The sequence below is a fragment of the Nannobrachium achirus genome (genome assembly GCF_963921795.1).
Source record: "Nannobrachium achirus genome assembly, chromosome: 21".
Classification (NCBI taxonomy): domain Eukaryota; kingdom Metazoa; phylum Chordata; class Actinopteri; order Myctophiformes; family Myctophidae; genus Nannobrachium; species Nannobrachium achirus.
The window spans coordinates 10,943,803-10,961,469 of record NC_137828.1 but is presented as its reverse complement, the minus strand read 5'-3'; the positions used below and the strand labels follow the sequence as shown (position 1 = coordinate 10,961,469).

General features: G+C 40.0%; 1 protein-coding gene across 2 annotated transcripts in view; it reads left to right on the top strand.

Annotated features, from left to right (window-relative positions):
• Window positions 1-15,135, top strand: part of rnpc3 (RNA-binding region (RNP1, RRM) containing 3) — a 40,627-nt gene extending 25,492 nt beyond the window's left edge. The window contains exons 11-16 of one of the 2 annotated variants that reach the window (XM_080751493.1): window positions 2,888-3,079; window positions 4,632-4,726; window positions 4,984-5,042; window positions 8,083-8,215; window positions 13,313-13,389; window positions 14,807-15,135. In XM_080751493.1, coding sequence (XP_080607619.1) covers window positions 2,888-3,079; window positions 4,632-4,726; window positions 4,984-5,042; window positions 8,083-8,215; window positions 13,313-13,381 — 548 coding nt within the window. In that variant the 3' untranslated portion in view covers window positions 13,382-13,389; window positions 14,807-15,135. Of the gene's footprint in view, window positions 1-2,884; window positions 3,080-4,631; window positions 4,727-4,983; window positions 5,043-8,082; window positions 8,216-13,312; window positions 13,390-14,806 lie in introns of both variants that reach the window. The other variant, XM_080751492.1, reaches the window with a different exon arrangement.
• Window positions 15,136-17,667: the final 2,532 nt, after the last annotated feature.

Below are 17,667 nucleotides of genomic sequence, written 5' to 3'. Positions count from 1 at the left end.
AAAGTCGTGAAAATGTGCGCAAATCTTTGAATATATGTATTTTCAAAGCGAGCGTTTATACCGTAACTCAAATTTTGCTTCTGGGGGGTCCCTGGAACTAGATATTTTGAGATGGGGGTCCTTGGCCAAATAAATATCATTTTGGGGGTCCTTCACATGAAAAGGTATGAGAACCACTGACATAGTAGTCTCTCAAGAACAGACTAACTGAGCTCCAGTTAAGTGAAAAGGACCTTTTCTTTGACAACGTTTAGCCAGATTGCTGACATAGAAATATAGGTTTTTCAAAAAATCTTAGGAGGATTCAAAAGACACTTATAGAATCGGGTCAAAATTCAAATTTTCACGATTTTTCAAAAATAGCTCGCAGCGCGGCACTCGGTGCCGCGCTGTGAGCTTGTATATCTGCTATTTTTCAATAGTTAAATCATAAAATAATGATACACAAAATGTGTACTCGTTCTAAATGGGTTAAATGAAAAGCAAGGTGGTGGAGGAGGTTTGAGATAAGGTGGAGGATAATTTTGAGTGATGTAGTTCTCTGCCGGTGTATATCGGAGCCCTTCTTGCTCCACAGCTGATATGCACACGTGCCACATCTGGCTGATAAGTTGTTCCCCAGGATTTTTACAGGTTGACTGCCTCCAGTAATTCCACCACCTACAGTATACACGTACACAATCGTACACATCTACCTTTTCTCCCACTGCCTCTACGACACGCGTTTACAAAACAGCAATATCCTTTTGAATAGATTTCCATTGTTAATTTGGTGTGTAGACTTGGATCTAGGGATGGGTATCGTTCACCTTTGAATCGATACGATACCTTTTTCGATAACTGGGAATCGATACGATACCCTTTTCAATACCATTTTCGATACTTTTTATTTATTATTATACTTATTATTTGCCTTTTTCTATGGGCTATTTTACACACCAAAATAGGTTATTAAGCCAGTTATTCAGCCATTTTCATGTCAAGTAGGCCTAGTAGTAGTGTAGTTGATGTGACTACTACTGTATAGACGTTGGATAATAAACATTATAGGCTATTGTCGGCTATTTTCCACAGTAACGAGTGTAGCCTACTAAAGCAGTCATTAAACTCTCAGTAGCCCAACTGTTACAGATACGATCGGCCAGGGGTGCGTTCAAGAGTATCGAAACGAGGTATCGTTTGTTTTTACGTGAACCGATACTCGATAGTATCGACGTCATGCGAACGATACCATTAAAAGTATCGCAGACGATACCCATCCCTACTTGGATCTCAACCTTTTTTATCCGATATCCAGGTCCCTTATACCAAATGATTTTATATTAAACTGCACTGTTAAGAACATGATTATTAGCTTATTTCACAGGGAGAAAATACAAATACAATTAAGGAGTAAAACTGAGGCCGATTCTTCAAATGCCTTCTAAGGCGCCGGCTACACGGAGCTGGATATTTCTGAAGCTAGACATTTTTGTATGCGTTACAGTTTACAGTTTAGGCATTTAGCAGACGCTTTGAATCCAAAGCGACTTACAATAAGCAAATAAACATCACAATAATAAACAAGATTAAGTGTCAGTACATCAACAGCAATATAACATGTGAATGAATATATATCTAGAAAAAAATAACTATATAATCCGTAAAAAAAAAAAGGTTTCTAAAAAACCTAAAAACAAATGCTAACTAGCTTCATGTATGGTCATTGATTTTTCCAGTAGTGCTAAGGGTTTAGGTGGAGTCTGAAAAGGTGAGTCTTCAGTCCTCGGCGAAAGCTAGCGAGTGAGTCCGTTGTTCTAAGTGCGACAGGGAGTTTATTCCACAACTTGGGGGCCAGGAGGGCAAACTGTCTCGGACGAGTGGATTTTTGCCCTGGGGTTTTTAGCGAGGGTTCTGTTAACATCCCCGTGTTGGTTGATCTAAGTGCACGGGTGGGGGCGTTTGGGGCTTGCAGCCACACAAAGCTGGATATTTCGGCCACGAATCTGGATATTTTTGAAACCGGATAAATAAGTGGAGAGATTGAAAAATATCCGATTCACTGGATCCGTGTAGACGTGGAACCCGGATATCTCTGAAGACTATACTGTGTGTGTGCTTGTTAGACCTAGATATCTTTGTCGTGTGGACCTAGATATTTTTCTATGTGGATATCTGAAAAACCGGGATATATGAAATATCCAGCTCTGTGTAGCCTATGCCTTAATCAGTAGTTCGCACTACTGATCACTATTAGCAGATTTACAAGCTCTTTTCTTTAGCCAACACAATTTTTCATCTAAAATGAAACTGATGCTTTTTTTTTTTTTTTTACTAATTTTTATCCCACAATTTTGTAACCCATTTTTTCACCCAGTGCCAATTGCCTATGTAATCCTGGGCTCTGCTCTCCCTCTGCCGCGCCTGGGGAGACAACGGACTGACCTCATGCCTCCTTCTATGCATGAGGAGTCCAAGTTGCTTCTTTTCACCTGACAGTGGGGATTTCCCTGGTTTGGACGTAGCGCGTGGAAGGAACACGTTATTCCAACCAGTTCCTTTCCCCTCCATCAGGCGCCCCGGCTGGCCAGGGGGAGGCATTATTGAGACCAGGATTACGTGCATGTTTTTGTGAGGGTATCAACCCTAGGAGATACGGGGAGAACATGCAAACTCCACACAGAAAGGCCCTATCGCCAACCCCACCTAGGGTGTGGGCGCTGATGACGCGGAGGAGGAACACGCCGCCAGCGCCCACAGCGTCCCCCGGCGGGAATCGAACCCAGGACCTTCTAGCTGTGAGGCGAAGCGCTAACCACTGCGCCACCGTGCCCCCCAAATCCTTTTTTTAGTTTTTTATTTGTGCGCTTGATCCATGCAAAGTCTTGTTTGTTCCCCCTGTCAGAAGAGGACGAGAGGGGGCCAGCCGCCTGCGGCCCCGCCCTGGAGGAGGAGGAGCAGGAAGGCGAAGGCTTCGGGAAGCTCTACCCGAGCGCCCCGGCCCCCCAGGACCAAGACGAGGACAGCGACGACAGCGACGGTCTCCCCTCCGATGTCATCTCCAGGAAGGAGCTGGAGAAAGGACGGCTTTCCAGAGAAGGTAAAAACATTGCGGGCGTACTGTTAGGGCTGTCACAATTATTACATAATCGTCTAATCGTGATTATTTGACATTATCGCAATTATTTTGTCATAATCGCGAATGTTGAAAAATGTCCAAAATAGTGGAAATAGCAGATCTACAAGCTCACAACGCGTCGCGATGCGACGCGTTGTGAGCTTGTAGATCGGCTATTTCCACTATCAAAGTTATTTTTTAAGTAGTAAGTTGTCAAATATGTCAGTAATTTCTTTGTATATTTAGGTTATGTGTCATATCTACCATGTACAACTTCAAAGCCTAAAAGCCAAACAGAAATGTAATTATCAACGACAAAAACACAATCAAATCGTTAATCGCCAATTATTTGAGTGACAATTAATCGTCATGTAAAATGTCATATCGTGACAGCCCTACGTACTGTCATCCGGGAACGCATTATTACGCATTATCAATGTAACCATTATTTTATGCTTTAGCTATTGAAAAGATCTGCTATTTTTGAAAAATCTAGATAATTTGTGCAAATCTTTGAATACATATTTTTTAAAGCAAACATTTGTAACTCAAATATTTGCTTCTGGGGTGGTCCCTGGAACAACATATTTTGAGAAGGGGGTTCCTGTCTGGCAGAAACCTATTACTATCATGTTTTTAAATGTTTTGCTGTTTTTTTGTAAATTAACGACCTACTTGATCATACAGCGCCATGCCACATTTCCGAGGTTGTAGATCTGCTACTTTTGCAATTTTTTAATTTGAATGCTGAAAAGTAACAGTTTAGTAACAGGTTTCCACCCGACATATACGATATATATACTGTGTTTAATACGGTATTTGAGAAAGCCACACTTAATAAGTGCTGGCTTAGAGAAAAATGGATTCGTTGTTTGACATTGTGTTAAAATGACTTTGAATTAGCAATTATATAAGTTTAGACAGCTCTGTGATCCTTTGTTCCTTTGATTTCTTTTAACTCTCAAATACCTGGAACGCGCCCGAGTCGCGTTAGATTTTAACCACTTTAACCATTATTTTATGCTTTAACTTTAGAAAAATAGCAGATATACAAGCTCACAGCGTGGCACCGAGTGCCGCGCAGCGAACTTGTAGATCTGCTATTTTTGAAAAATCGTGAAAATGAGTGCAAGTCTTTGAATATCTTTGACCCGATCTTTGACCCGACTTCTAAATCCTTCCTCTAAATCAGTGGTTTTCAAACTTTTTCATGTCAAGGACCCCCCAAAATTACAGGTATTTGGCTACGGACCCCCATCTCAAAATATGTTGTTCCAGGGACCCCCCAGAAGCAAATATTTGAGTTACAAATGTTCGCTTTTAAATAGATATATTCAAAGACTTGCAAAGAAAAATCATGATTTTTCAAAAATAGCAGATCTACAAGGTCGCAGCGCGGCACTCGGTGCCGCGCTGTGAGCTTGTATATCTGCTATTTTTCACTGGTTAAAGCATTCAATAATTCTAGGCCTAAATGGGTTAAATGCAACTGGGATCTACTGAGGTTTTTGCCCTTCTCTTTTTTTCAAAACAGAGATAAAAAGGATGTCTGTGTTTAAAAAGTATGAGCCTGGTGAGCCCACTTGCAGACTCTACGTGAAGAATATCGCTAAGCAAGTGGAAGAGAAGGTAGGTATTTTTTTATACTTTTCTTTTTCAGTTGTTGCCCCATTTGAAATGTGTTTGTTCGTATTTGCATGATTACATTTGTAATAGCAGTCTGCTCTGGTCCCTTGTATTCATCTGTGTCATGCCATGATGTGTTTATCTAAAGCCTGAGGAAACCTAATGATTACTTCTCTCCACGATAGATGTATTCTATAGCAACTGTTAATACTACTGTTACCTTTCATTTATTGACTTATGTTATTCATGTTGTCTCTCAGGACCTTAAATACATCTACGGGAGATACATTGACCCTTCATCAGAAGCAGAGCGAAACATGTACGTAATCCTGTCTAATGTGCAGATGAGTCATTTAACTATTAGATCAAGGGTGGGCAACTTTGAAGATGGCGAGGGCCACTATATTTCCACCTTCACTCCAGAGGGCCACATTGCATATTGCTACGTCCCGGTCCTACTTTGTCATTCTAGTATCTCATACAAAAGAAGCAAAAATAGCAGATCTACAAGCTCAAAATGCATCACACTGCGATGCGTTTTGAGCTTGTAGATCGGCTATTTTTGTTTCTTTTGAATTGGAATCCTGAATTATTTTTTGTTATTTTTTAATGGGAAACCTGAAATGTAAATTTTGTATTTAATTTCAAACGCATTTATTTATATACAAATACACTGGACATAAACAATACATTTTAATACTAATACTATAGTCATTAAGCTACTAATATAGACTGACGGAATTAAAGCAGGTCATGTTTGGAATTGTAACAGCTGAAATCAATAATATATCAGTATTCTGGTATTAACCTGCGGGCCGCATTAAGTGAAGGTGGGGGCCGCATGTGGCCCCCGGGCCGCCAGTTGCCCATGTATGTATTAGATAGAAAGGATTGCAAGAGTGTGTGGGATATCTGTGGGATACAATGGCTACAACAAGCAACACACAAGCTAAAGCTCACAGTAATGTGTGTGGAAGCCCATGTGTATCTTACTATCTTCCCAGCCTGAATCCATTTGGATGTGTACTTTGGATGTGATTCAGGCAGCTAATATTCATTAATATGAATATGCAGCCTATGGAATGTCACTAAATGAACAAAAGCATGGTCTAAAACACTTCTGGATTCCCATAGTCTGTGTAGGGCATAGCAGTGGGCGGTGTTTTCTGGTGCCACAACAATAATGGGCCATTCAGTTTTCCCCATTAAAAGAGATTAACCCATTCAGGCCGGGAACACATTTTGCTGTTTGGGAGGGGCTTACAGTACATGTACAGTATGTAGCAACATATTTGTTTTGTAGGCTAATTTCTGATTTAGCCCAATTCTATAGGTTAGGCCTAAATGGGTTAACACAAATATTTATATGAATTGTTTTAAGCTTAGAATCAATCCATCCAGGATCCTGGTGAATGATGACCATAAAACCTTTGATTCTGTGAAAAAAGCAAAACAAACAAAACTGCCATGCCCTATAACAGTGGTCCTCAACCTTTTCAGGCCGTGAACCCCAAAATCCCCGCACAAGCACTTGGAATTGTAGGAGTTGGCATTACATTTGGTTTGACTCGATCATTGTGAAAATAGCAGATCTACATGCTCACAACCAGGGTTGTTAGGGTTACTTTTAAAAAGGAATCCCCTACAGTTACAAGTTACTTGCAAAGAAGATGTAGTCAGTAACGTAATCTGATTATCACAATTTTAAAAGTAACTACTAGTTACTTTCAGTTACTTTTGGATTACTGTTTAGCAAAACTCTCTAATTAAATAAAACAAGTTTTACCATTGATAACTAGACAAGAATATTGAACCTATGAAATTAGGAAAAGGACAACAGAATTCTACTTAAGCAAAAGGCAGTACTTTTTGCTGATTCGACTTGATTATTTTATTGTTTGGCGTTATAACTTATTTGTAAAATTGATGATTGCAAGAGGAGAATGTAATCCAGCATGTAACCCCCATCATTCAGATCCATTACTGTAATTCAGATTACACATTTTAAAATGTAACCTGAGACTTTACAAGTTACCTGATTTTTGTAATCTGATTACATAATCATGTAATCCGTTACTTAACAACCCTGCTTACACGCGAGGCGTTGTGAGCATGTAGATCGGCTATTTTCAAAACGATGTTAACATTTAGCTTAACATCTGGGGACCCCCCCCAAAAATAATTTGGGGACCCCTCTGGGGGTCCCGACCCACAGGTTGAGAACCACTGCCCTATAATAGGCCACCTCTACACGAAATACCTTTGCTGAAAATAGCCGATGACATACTGTAGGATGAAGACACCCCTGCTGTCCGCACTGAATACAAAACACTGATGCTGACCTTCAAAGCAGCCAAAGGTATGGCTCCTCCATACCTCCAAAACCTGATCAACCCCTACACCCCCACCCGTTCACTTAGATCAGCCAACACAGGGATGCTGACAGAACCCTCGCTAAAAACTCCAGGGCAAAAATCCACTCGTCCGAGACAGTTTGCCCTCCTGGCTCCCAAATTGTGGAATAAACTCCCTGTCGCACTTAGAACAACGGACTCACTCGCTAGCTTTCGCCGTGGACTGAAGACTCACCTTTTCAGACTCCACCTAAACCCTTAGCACTACAGTAAAATCAATGACCATACATGAAGCTAGTTAGCATTTGTTTTTGTTTTTAGGTTTTTTAGAACTTTGATTACATTGTGTTTTTCTCTAGATAGATATCCATTTACATTGTTATATTGCTGTTAATGTACTGACTTATTATCTTGTTTATTATTGTGATGTTTTTTATCTGCTTATTGTAAGTCGCTTTGGATTAAAAGCGTCTGCTAAATGCCTTGTGGTAGAAATATTTATAGAGTAACAAGTATACAGTCTAAATCTAAAGTCTAAATCTCACAAGGCTACTCATTTAGCTGTACCTGCAGCTGTCAATCTAACAGCTGAGTTCTCTCCCCCACCTATGCTTGCTCTCTCACTCTGTCAGCAAATCTGTACCCTGTATAACTATTTGTATGTTGTCTTTATGTTTAGAACATATCCTTATAAGACCATGTTAACATGTTAGAAGAGCATCTTGGACTATAAGAGCTGTATGGTAATGATACTAGGGAGGCTTGTGCCCAGAGGGGCTGACAGGAGAGGCCAGGAGGCCTTCTCCCCTGATCCTGTGAATGCTGACACTATGTTCAACTTTCTGCCTCTTTGAATAAACCTTTGTCAATTCTTCAAATCCTTCATCCTTGTGGAACATTAATATTTTCTATCATAGCCTAAACTGTAAACTGTCTTTTGCATGGCATGGCAGCGCTCCCCAGTGATTGATAACGGCACGTGGCCCGTCTCCTCCTCTGCCTCAGGTTTGACATTGTGTTAATGAAGGAGGGTCGGATGAAAGGACAAGCGTTCGTGGGGCTCCCCAGCGAGCGCAGTGCAGAGAAGGCCCTGCGGGACACCAATGGCTACGTTCTCTACGACAAGCCCCTGGTGGTGGTATCCTTTCATTTGCCTGCCCAAACAAGACGAGAATTATTGATTCATGAGCACTACTGCCTAGTAAAAAAAAAGAAATCACACCTTTTTTTTGTCCTAATGTTTAGTAGTTATGATTAATTAACCCATTTAGGCCTGAACACATTATGACGCAATGTTTTATGCTTTAAAAATAAAAAAATAGCAGATATACAAGCTCGGTGCCGCGCTGCGAGCTTGTAGATCTGCTATTTTTGAAAAATCGTGAAAATTAGAATTTTGACCCGATTCTATAAGTGTCTTTTGAATCCTTCTAAGATTCTTTTGAAATACCTGTGTTTCTATGTCAGCAATCTGGCCAGCCATCGTCAAAGAAAAGGTCCTTTTCACTTAAATGGAGCTCAGTTAGTCTCTTCTTGAGAGACTACTATGTCACTGGTTCTCAAACCTTTTCATGTGAAGGACCCCCAAAATTATATTTATTTGGCCACGGACCCGCATCTCAAAATATTTAGTTCCAGGGACCACCCAGAAGCAAAATTTGAGTACAAACGTTCGCTCTAAAAATACATATATTCAAAGATTTGCACACATTTTCACGCCTTTTTTTCAAAAATAGCAGATCTACAAGCTCGCAGCGCGGCACTCTGTGAGCTTGTATATCTGCTATGTTTCACTGGTTAAAGCAGTCAATAATTTTAGGCCTAAATGGGTTAAAGCAATGTTTGTGCTTGCATTATCTGAGAAGAATAATTCATTAAGATTAGTTTTTTTGAGAAAGAAGTAATACCTCAGTAATTGGCTGAAACGCACAGTGAAGATGTACGGTACCATGTCTTAAAACGTGAGTGATCTACAGATGTTATATGACAGATCGACTGACTGACCACCTACCTGCCTACTAGGGCTGTCTTCAGCTGTCTTTTATCGAGTCGGGGTTTTAATCCGACTCGTCGACGAATTGTTTTATTTGAAAAAAGGTAAAAAAATAAAATAATCAAGTGTTGCTTTAATCCACATCAATATAATACAGACTGCCGTGCATATAAGACGTGGTGGCGGCGGACATTAATTGAACATAAAATTGCATGCAGCAGTGCATAATTGTGGAGCAGAGTAGAAAGAACAGAGACGAGAATAATGTATCTCTTTGACAACATAAATACGTGTCGTTTATTATTTCCTATTTTCTGTCTTGACAGAATGCAATGCTCAATGTAAATATGCTTTTAGGGTTATCCTTTGCTTCTAGCGTCCTTTTATAGCAACAATCCTGTGTAGAACTACATACAGTTCAGAGTACAACTTTGCTGTATCAAAGAGCTATGTTGCAGATCAAGTCGTTCGCTGGTGTTAGAAAATAAATAGCAGTAAAGAGAAAAGACCGAACACAAAAAGTGTGATGTATACAGGTCGCGCCAATTCTTGGCCAGTGATGTATATCGGACCAGTTACCCATATTTGGAGACCACTGGTACCCATATATGGAGATCCATGTACTGTATATGGTACATCCCTTTTATGCCCATACATGGAGATCACTGTCTGAACCAGCCAGACAGATATGGCATTCCCATATGAAGTTAGATATGGGCTTAATATTGATGACATCAGGGATCTCCATGTATGGGCATAAAAGGGATTCTGTTAGTGGTTCCCATGACATCATTCACAACATACAATCCTTTTTATGCCCATACATGGAGATCCCTATCTGAACCAGCCACACAGATATGGGCCGTGTCTTGGCCATCTGGCCAGTGATGTATATTGATGACATCAGGGATCTTCATATATGGGCATAAAAGGGATTCTGGGGAATACCCATATATGGACTTTTACATAGGTGATACACGGATACGTGGACAAGATGTGCTGGATGTGTCATCACAGTGACATCAGAGCATGTTGTCAGAGCAGCAAACCCATAGACCGTAAAAATGTGTACACACACACACAGACAGACAGACAGACAGACAGACAGACAGACATACACACGGAGACAAGCTGTGGCATTTCTCATGGTAAACGGTCACAATAAAACTACGTAGTATAAATAAAATTGTAGTCAAAGTCCATTAAAATATGTAACAGATTAACACCGGTATTAACAAGTACAAATATAGTAAACGTGTACACAAAAGATCTATCGCCAGCTACTGTGTCTAAATATCAAATCAACACATTAGTAGTCAAATCAGAAGATTTATTTATTTTCTGTGATTTGTCACAATAAGATGCATGTCAGATTTTCACAAAACATTTACATTGTGGATGTGTGGGATAGATAAACCTCCAGACCTCTGAAGTTTCATGTGCCCGGAGGGACATATTACACTCAATTTTAACAGGCTCAACAAGAACAGAAGCAGCATTTCTTTTTAAAGATGGGGATCTAGATCTTAAGGATCAAAAGCTTTTGGAGCAACCACAAATTTAAGTTGTACATTATAATGACCTATATTAGGAGCTGGAAACGGCGCGGTCACATACTTATTTGTCACTGTCGGATGAAAGCTTGTATGTACAAAACCATTACTTTTCAGAAAATTTAAAAAATACTTTAATACTTTTAAATTACTTTTTAAACCCACAGACGGACTTAACAACTTTCACTTTCAGAACGTTAAAAAAAAAAAACAATGTTGAAATTGCAGATCTACAAGCTCACAAGTGATTCATTGTTTTACAAAAAAAAAAGAAAGACACAAATTGAAATATGGAGATGCAAGGTTTCTGCCCGGTAGCAACAATATGTTCTGTAGTCTTGACTCTAAAGAAATCCTGGAGATTTAAAATGCTGATGTAGAGGAGTAAAAAAAAACGACCCCTTCGAGATTTACTGGGATTATGTTTAGTTCGGAGGATTTGGATGAACATCGGGAAGGCGTAAGGCATACATGGGCAACTGGCGGCCCGGGGGCCACATGCGGCCCCCACCTTCATTTAATGCGGCCTGCAGGTTAATACCGGAAAATTGATATATTATTGATTTCAGCTGTTACAATTCCAAACATGACCTGCTTTAATTCCGTCAGTCTATATTAGTTGCTTAATGACTAGTATAGTAGTATTAAAGTGTATTTTTTTTCATGTCCAATGTATTTGTATTTAGGTTCATAAAGTTAACATGAGTATATAACTAAATGAGTTTGAAATTAAATCAAAATGTTAGATTTCAGGATTCCCCCCCCCCAAAAAATAACAAAATATAATTTAGGTTTCCAATTCAAAAGAAGAAAAAATAGCCGATCTACAAGCTCAAAACGCATCGCAGCGTGATGCGTTTTGAGCTTGTAGATCTGCTATTTTTGCTTCTTTTGTATGAGATACTAGAATGACAAAGTTGGACATAGCATTATGCAATGTGGCCCTCTGGAGTGAAGGTGGAAATATATCGGCCCTCGCCATCATCAAAGTTGCCCATCCCTGCCGTAAGGTGAAGGTCTCGTTACATCTATTTTTCACGGAGACGGAGGACAGCCAGGGACCATTTTAGATCCTCCACAATGTTTACTTTTACTGACGAAACTACAGTAGTCCACCATTGTCAGAGAACCATCTTTAAATGCTGGGGGGGATTGGTTCAGTGACGGGTGATTTAACGAGAAGAAGAAATAAGTCATGGCATGACATTATTTAACCCATTATGGACCTGAGGAATGATCTAAAAGCTACATTCATTTGAGGAGGGAGCAGGGACGTGCTGGGCCCCTGATTCAGCCCGGGAAACAGAGTTGGAGAGGCCCTCATTGCATGCTATAGAGAGAGATCTCTCTCTATAGCGCTGCTGCTGCTACTCAAAGATTTGTGACAAGCCAGTGGGCCAATTACATGAGTTCTATTTCGTAGTTGTCGGGTGGAAACCTTGTATGTCCACAACCATTTGTTTTGTATTTATCATTTTAAAAATTATTTAAACTAGTGAAAACAGCCGATCTACAAGCACACAACACCTCGCACCGCGAGGCGTTGTGTGCTTGTAGATCTGCTGTTTTCACTACCTTTGTGCAACGCCCTTGTATGATGAAGCAGGGTTTTGCTTTGTGAAAAAAATGTATACATTTGAAACTTGGACATACGAGGTTTCTGCCCGACAGTGACGATTTACTTTGTTGGCCGCCCAGCCGGCCTAATGGCCGGCCTGGACCGGCCGGGAATGAACCGGACGTTCGGAATCGGGAGTTGTCCCGCTTTTCCCAATGGCCAGTACATCCCTGGGAGGGAGTGTCCTCTAGGGCAGTCAAAAAGGGAGAAATCTCTTCTTGAACAGTGTTTGATTCAGGTTGCATCCACCCCATAGGTTTCATTGAATTAACACACTGTCAACAATTACAAAACATACATTAACCTCGTCAGCCCTATACATTTCGGCCATTTGAAAATGGCCCATCTACAAGCTCACTTGTAGATCTGCTATTTTCAAAAGATTTTTTTTTTTACATTTGAAAACTTGAAACGGGAGTACATTCTACGTTTGGTACTTTCAGTACATTTTGATGTCTGTACTTTTGTACTTTTACTCTAGTACAGGGGTCTTCAACAGGGGATCCGGGACCCCCAGGGGGTCCTCAGAGTTACTACAGGGGGTCCTCCAAATCTTCCAATCCTTTTTATATTAACAACTTGAACCCTAGCGTCCATATTCAACACATTTTTGCCAAAAATAGCAGATCTACAAGCTCACAACGCCTCGCGCTGCGAGGCGTTGTGAGCTTGTAGATCGGCTATTTTAGGCAAAGAGCTTTGGTGTAGAGGGGAAAAAGAAAAGACTAAGTACAGAGTGAAAGGTTAAGTTTTATAAGTATTGACGGTTCAAGTGGTTAAATATCTGAAAACACAAATTGTCATGAATCCAAAATACAGTGACGATCGCGCTGTCAAACGATGAAACTATATGGAATCTATGATAAGACTGTGGGGGTCCCTGCTTCATCTCTCTCTCAACTAAGGGGTCCCTGGCCTGAAAACATCGAAGACCCCTGCTCTAGTACATTTTGAATTCCGGACTTTTACTTGTGACAGAGTATTTCTATGTTGCAGTATTGGTACTTTACTACTTTTACTTGTGAATTATTTTTCTACCACTGTTTAAGTTCCTTAACTCTGAGCCCACAGCAATTCGCCAGGTCAGCCAGACCCAAACCAGACACAGCGGATGCCAAGAAGGGGCCGAGACGTCGCTGAATTAACAGGTGGGAGAAAGCAGTGATGATGATGATTTAGTGATTTAGTTTTTGTCTTTGAATAAACGTCCATTTAGTTTTAGTCCTCTGAAATATTTTACTAGTCTAGTTTAAAGGGATATTTCACTTTCAAAAAAACTTTTTGTAATTTTATCCTCTATTAAGGCTTTTGGGAACACCCAGGACAGTTTTTAAATTTCTTCATTCAGTATTTAGATATTTGATTTTCATTTCCCCCATTTTGCCCTCTTCCAGGACCTTCCTATACAAACCCATTATAACGTCAAACTCCATTTTAACCATGATAGATTCAATTAAAACACCTGTACTTTTTTTCTTGTCACTCCTAACACCCTCCGAATACGTGAGCAGGCCGTGTTTTTTCAATAACTTTTTTCATTTTTTTTTTTATAATATTTTATTGTACTGCTCACGTATTCGGAGGGTGTTAGGAGTGACAAGAAAAAAGTGACAAAAGGTTTTTTTGAAAGTGAAATATCCCTTTAAGTCGACTAAATACCATAAGATTTTAGTCGACTAAATCTAGAGTTGATTTAGGCGACTAAAATGTATTTTGGCCGGCTGTGATGGCGTTGAATTGCCTGATACATTTATACTCGGCTGTGTAGCAGAGCTATTGTAGCAGAGCTCACAACTGCACACAACCAAGTATGAAATGACTTGTCTGTTAGTTCTACTGGATCTCTTCTCCACTACTCCCTCCCTAACATTGTAGTCTAGTTTTTATTTGTTGACAAAATTGTCAGAATATTTAGTCATAGTTTTAGTCATCATAGATACGTTTTTATATATATATCTTTTTTTGTCATTATTGGTGAAAAAAGGTAGTCGACAAACCTTTTAGTCATATTTTAAGTAAATGAAATCAACAGTGGGAGGGAGAACCCTTTTTCTAAATTACATGATGTGTTTAAAGGCCAACGTCATTGTAATTAGGGCTGTCACAATTATTACATAATCGTCTAATCGTGATTATTTGACATTATCGCAATTATTTTGTCATAATCGTCATAATGGTGAATGTTGAAAAATGTCAGAAATAGTGGAAATAGCAGATCTCAACGCGTCGCATCGCGACACGTTGTGAGCTTGTAGATCGGCTATTTCCACTATCAATGTTATTTTTTAAGTAGTAAGTTGTCAAATATGTCAGTAATGTATTTGTATATTTAGGTTATGTGTCATATCTACCTTATGCAACTTCAAAGCCTAAAAGCCAAACAGAAATGTAATTATCAACGACAAATACACAATTAAATCGTTAATCGCCAATTATATGAGTGACAATTAATCGTCATGTAAAATGTGATATCGTGACAGCCCTAATTGTAATACTAACTAAAAGGTGCACATGGCTTAACTGTCATTGTAATGGTGTTGTTTGTTTACACTCTATTTATTTAAGACATCAACCCTTGACATTGTCGTGGCTCAGCAGGACCATTGTGTATCCTTGTCCTGGCATATCCTTTGATGAAAAAACCTTTTGAGGAGATTGTATTTGAACTTGCACTAAATTAAAGGGATAGTTTTCTTATCGATTACTCACCCCCTGGAGACTTGAATTCATGTGTGTATTCGGGTGAACTGTTCCTTTAAATGTAACCTTAATTTACACATTTAATCAAACTGCAACAACTGTAAACAAGGTCTTTTGGAATCTGTAAAACGTAATGTTTACAATACCCTCTTTTCTTGTCTGACTCTGAATTGCAGGTTTACAATTGCAGAGGTGATGGCTATCATTTTTGTGCATTTCTTTGTTTTGTTTTGTTTTTGTTTTTTGTTGAAATAAATCTTTTATTCAAACGTCTACGTGGCATTCTGCTCTTGTCTTTCATTCCTCGCCCCCCATCAAATTATCACTACTGGAAGCGGTGTCAACATGTTCTCAGGGCAGGATAAGCAGAATCCCATCATCGCCACCTATCATCTGGATTCAGACAGACGAGTAAATAGAGAGATGGGGGGGAAAGGGTATTTGAGCTGAGCAGCAGATGGCCAGGTGTCAACACAGTCCAACAAAACAACACGCGAGATGGCAGGCAAACAGACCCACAACACAGTGACACTCAGTGGCGTCAGTTCAGCAAAAGCTAGGGTATGGCAAAGATGGGAGTCCTCATGGAAAAAATAGGCATTACATTTTGGATAACACGGTTCTATTGTGAAAATAGCAGATCTACATGCTCACAATGCCTCGCGCTGCGAGGCGTTGTGAGCATGTAGATCGGCTATTTTCACGATGTCTGACTTTTGACAGTTTTTTACACAGGTTTCTACGGTTTCTTGGGCTGGATATGGCAGCCTGGAATGTTTTTTCAATTGCAGCTAAACTTAGCATGTTAGCAAACGTGCCACAAATAACAATAATGCATTGCACCTGTGGGAATATACCATCTTGTCAAGATGGGGAGAATAAAAGTGTGGAGATTATAAATATAATGCCTTGTTAAAGTGACCATTTTGTTACATTTTGCATTTGTAGTTGTTTTACTGTAATTTAACAACATAATAACCAGAACAGATAGACAAAGAGACATTCATGGATTTATATTTAAAAGTAACTTTTATTTCCCCCCCTGGACCCAGGGTATGGCAGCTGCATACCCCTGCCATACCCAAATGACGCCCCTGCTGCTCTGTGGGAAATTGCTGGGTTGGTTCGAGCTGTCCTTAAAAATAACTCTGATATCTGTGATTACGGTAGGGTGATCGACAAGTGAACCCAACAGTGGCAAACTGATCCTCAAAACACCAATCTGAAGTTCTGTAAAATACAGTTTTTTTTTGTGCTGCCATTCATAAAATAAATGTTTGAATATATGAAATGTTTTTGCACATGTATTGAACGTCTCACAAAGGGGTTCTACAGCGTGCCTCAGCCCACACGGCTAGTTTGGTGCATCACAGGAGCAGGGACAGATGTATAGTCTCTCCTGTGTGGTTTTTAACTTACTTCTGGCACTAGGCACCTTGTCACACCAGGCTAGCGGTTGCGCCAAGCACCTTGTTTTTGTTGTGTTGTTGTTCGCCCTGTACTGTTCTGTTCTTGTTTTTGTTAGTCTTGTTTTGTTTCTTGTTTTATGTCCTGAGGACAACGGATGAAATTTAGCTTTAAGCTAACTCCGGCTGGTTTACACTAAGATCTTTGTATGTTGTATTATGCAATATGTCATTATCTCTGTGTCCATGAACTGGTACTGTCCTGTCTAAATAAACAAAGTAAAGTATGTAGAGGAGAGAGACACTGGAGCAGCTCAGACAGTTCAGGTAAGAAGTTAAAGAGCCATGGCTCTGAGGCAGATGAAAGTTTGAAATCTCAAACTTTAATTTCAAAGACAATGGACCCATAAGGGTCACTCTGGTCTGTCTTTGCAACCCCCTTGAGCAACCCTGAGGAGGGTTCTTGGTGGACCCCACTTTGGGCGCTTTTCGACCGGCAAAGAACCGGTTCTGGTTCTTTCTCCCGCCTATGGGATGAACCAGAGGTGAGGTTTTCCACAGAGAACCGAGTTGGTTCTGAAGCGTAAAAGTTGGTTCGGAACGGGAACCACAAAATCCTTGGTTCCTCTGGTTCAATCTGGTGGAAACGCAAGCCGGTTCGCGGCTGGTTCGCAAGAACGAACCGAGGTTCCAAGAAAGTTGAACCGCACTGGTTCTTAAACCAAGGTTCTTTTGGTGGAAAAGGCCCCTTTGAGAACCAACATAACCATATTTTAACTGGGGACCCCCAAAATAATCATATTTTAACTGGGGACCCCCAAAATAATCATATTTTAACTGGGGACCCCCAAAATAACCATATTTTAACTGGGGACCCCCAAAATAATCATATTTTAACTGGGGACCCCCACCCTGATGAGCACTAAGAGTTGAGGCATTACATTTTGTATAACACGGTTCTATTGTGAAAATAGCCGATTACATGCTCCATGTAGATCATCTATTTTCACAATTTCTGCCTCTAATATTAGACAATTTGTAATTTGTCGTTTTAGAGGAATTAAAAATTCCTTAAATTGTCACTTTAGAAATGTGCATATACCCTCTATACTAGTCTATACACTTAAACTGTATGTTTTTTTGTTCACTGTTGATTGAGAAAACAAGTTAATCATCTGGGCCCCCCCCCCAAAATAATTTTGGGACCCCCCCTGGGGTCCCGACCCACAGGTTGAGAACCACTGTTCTATGTTCATTCAGAGCAGGCATACCGGTAACTACATTTCCCACAATGCATCAAATTCATAAAACGGTTAGCAT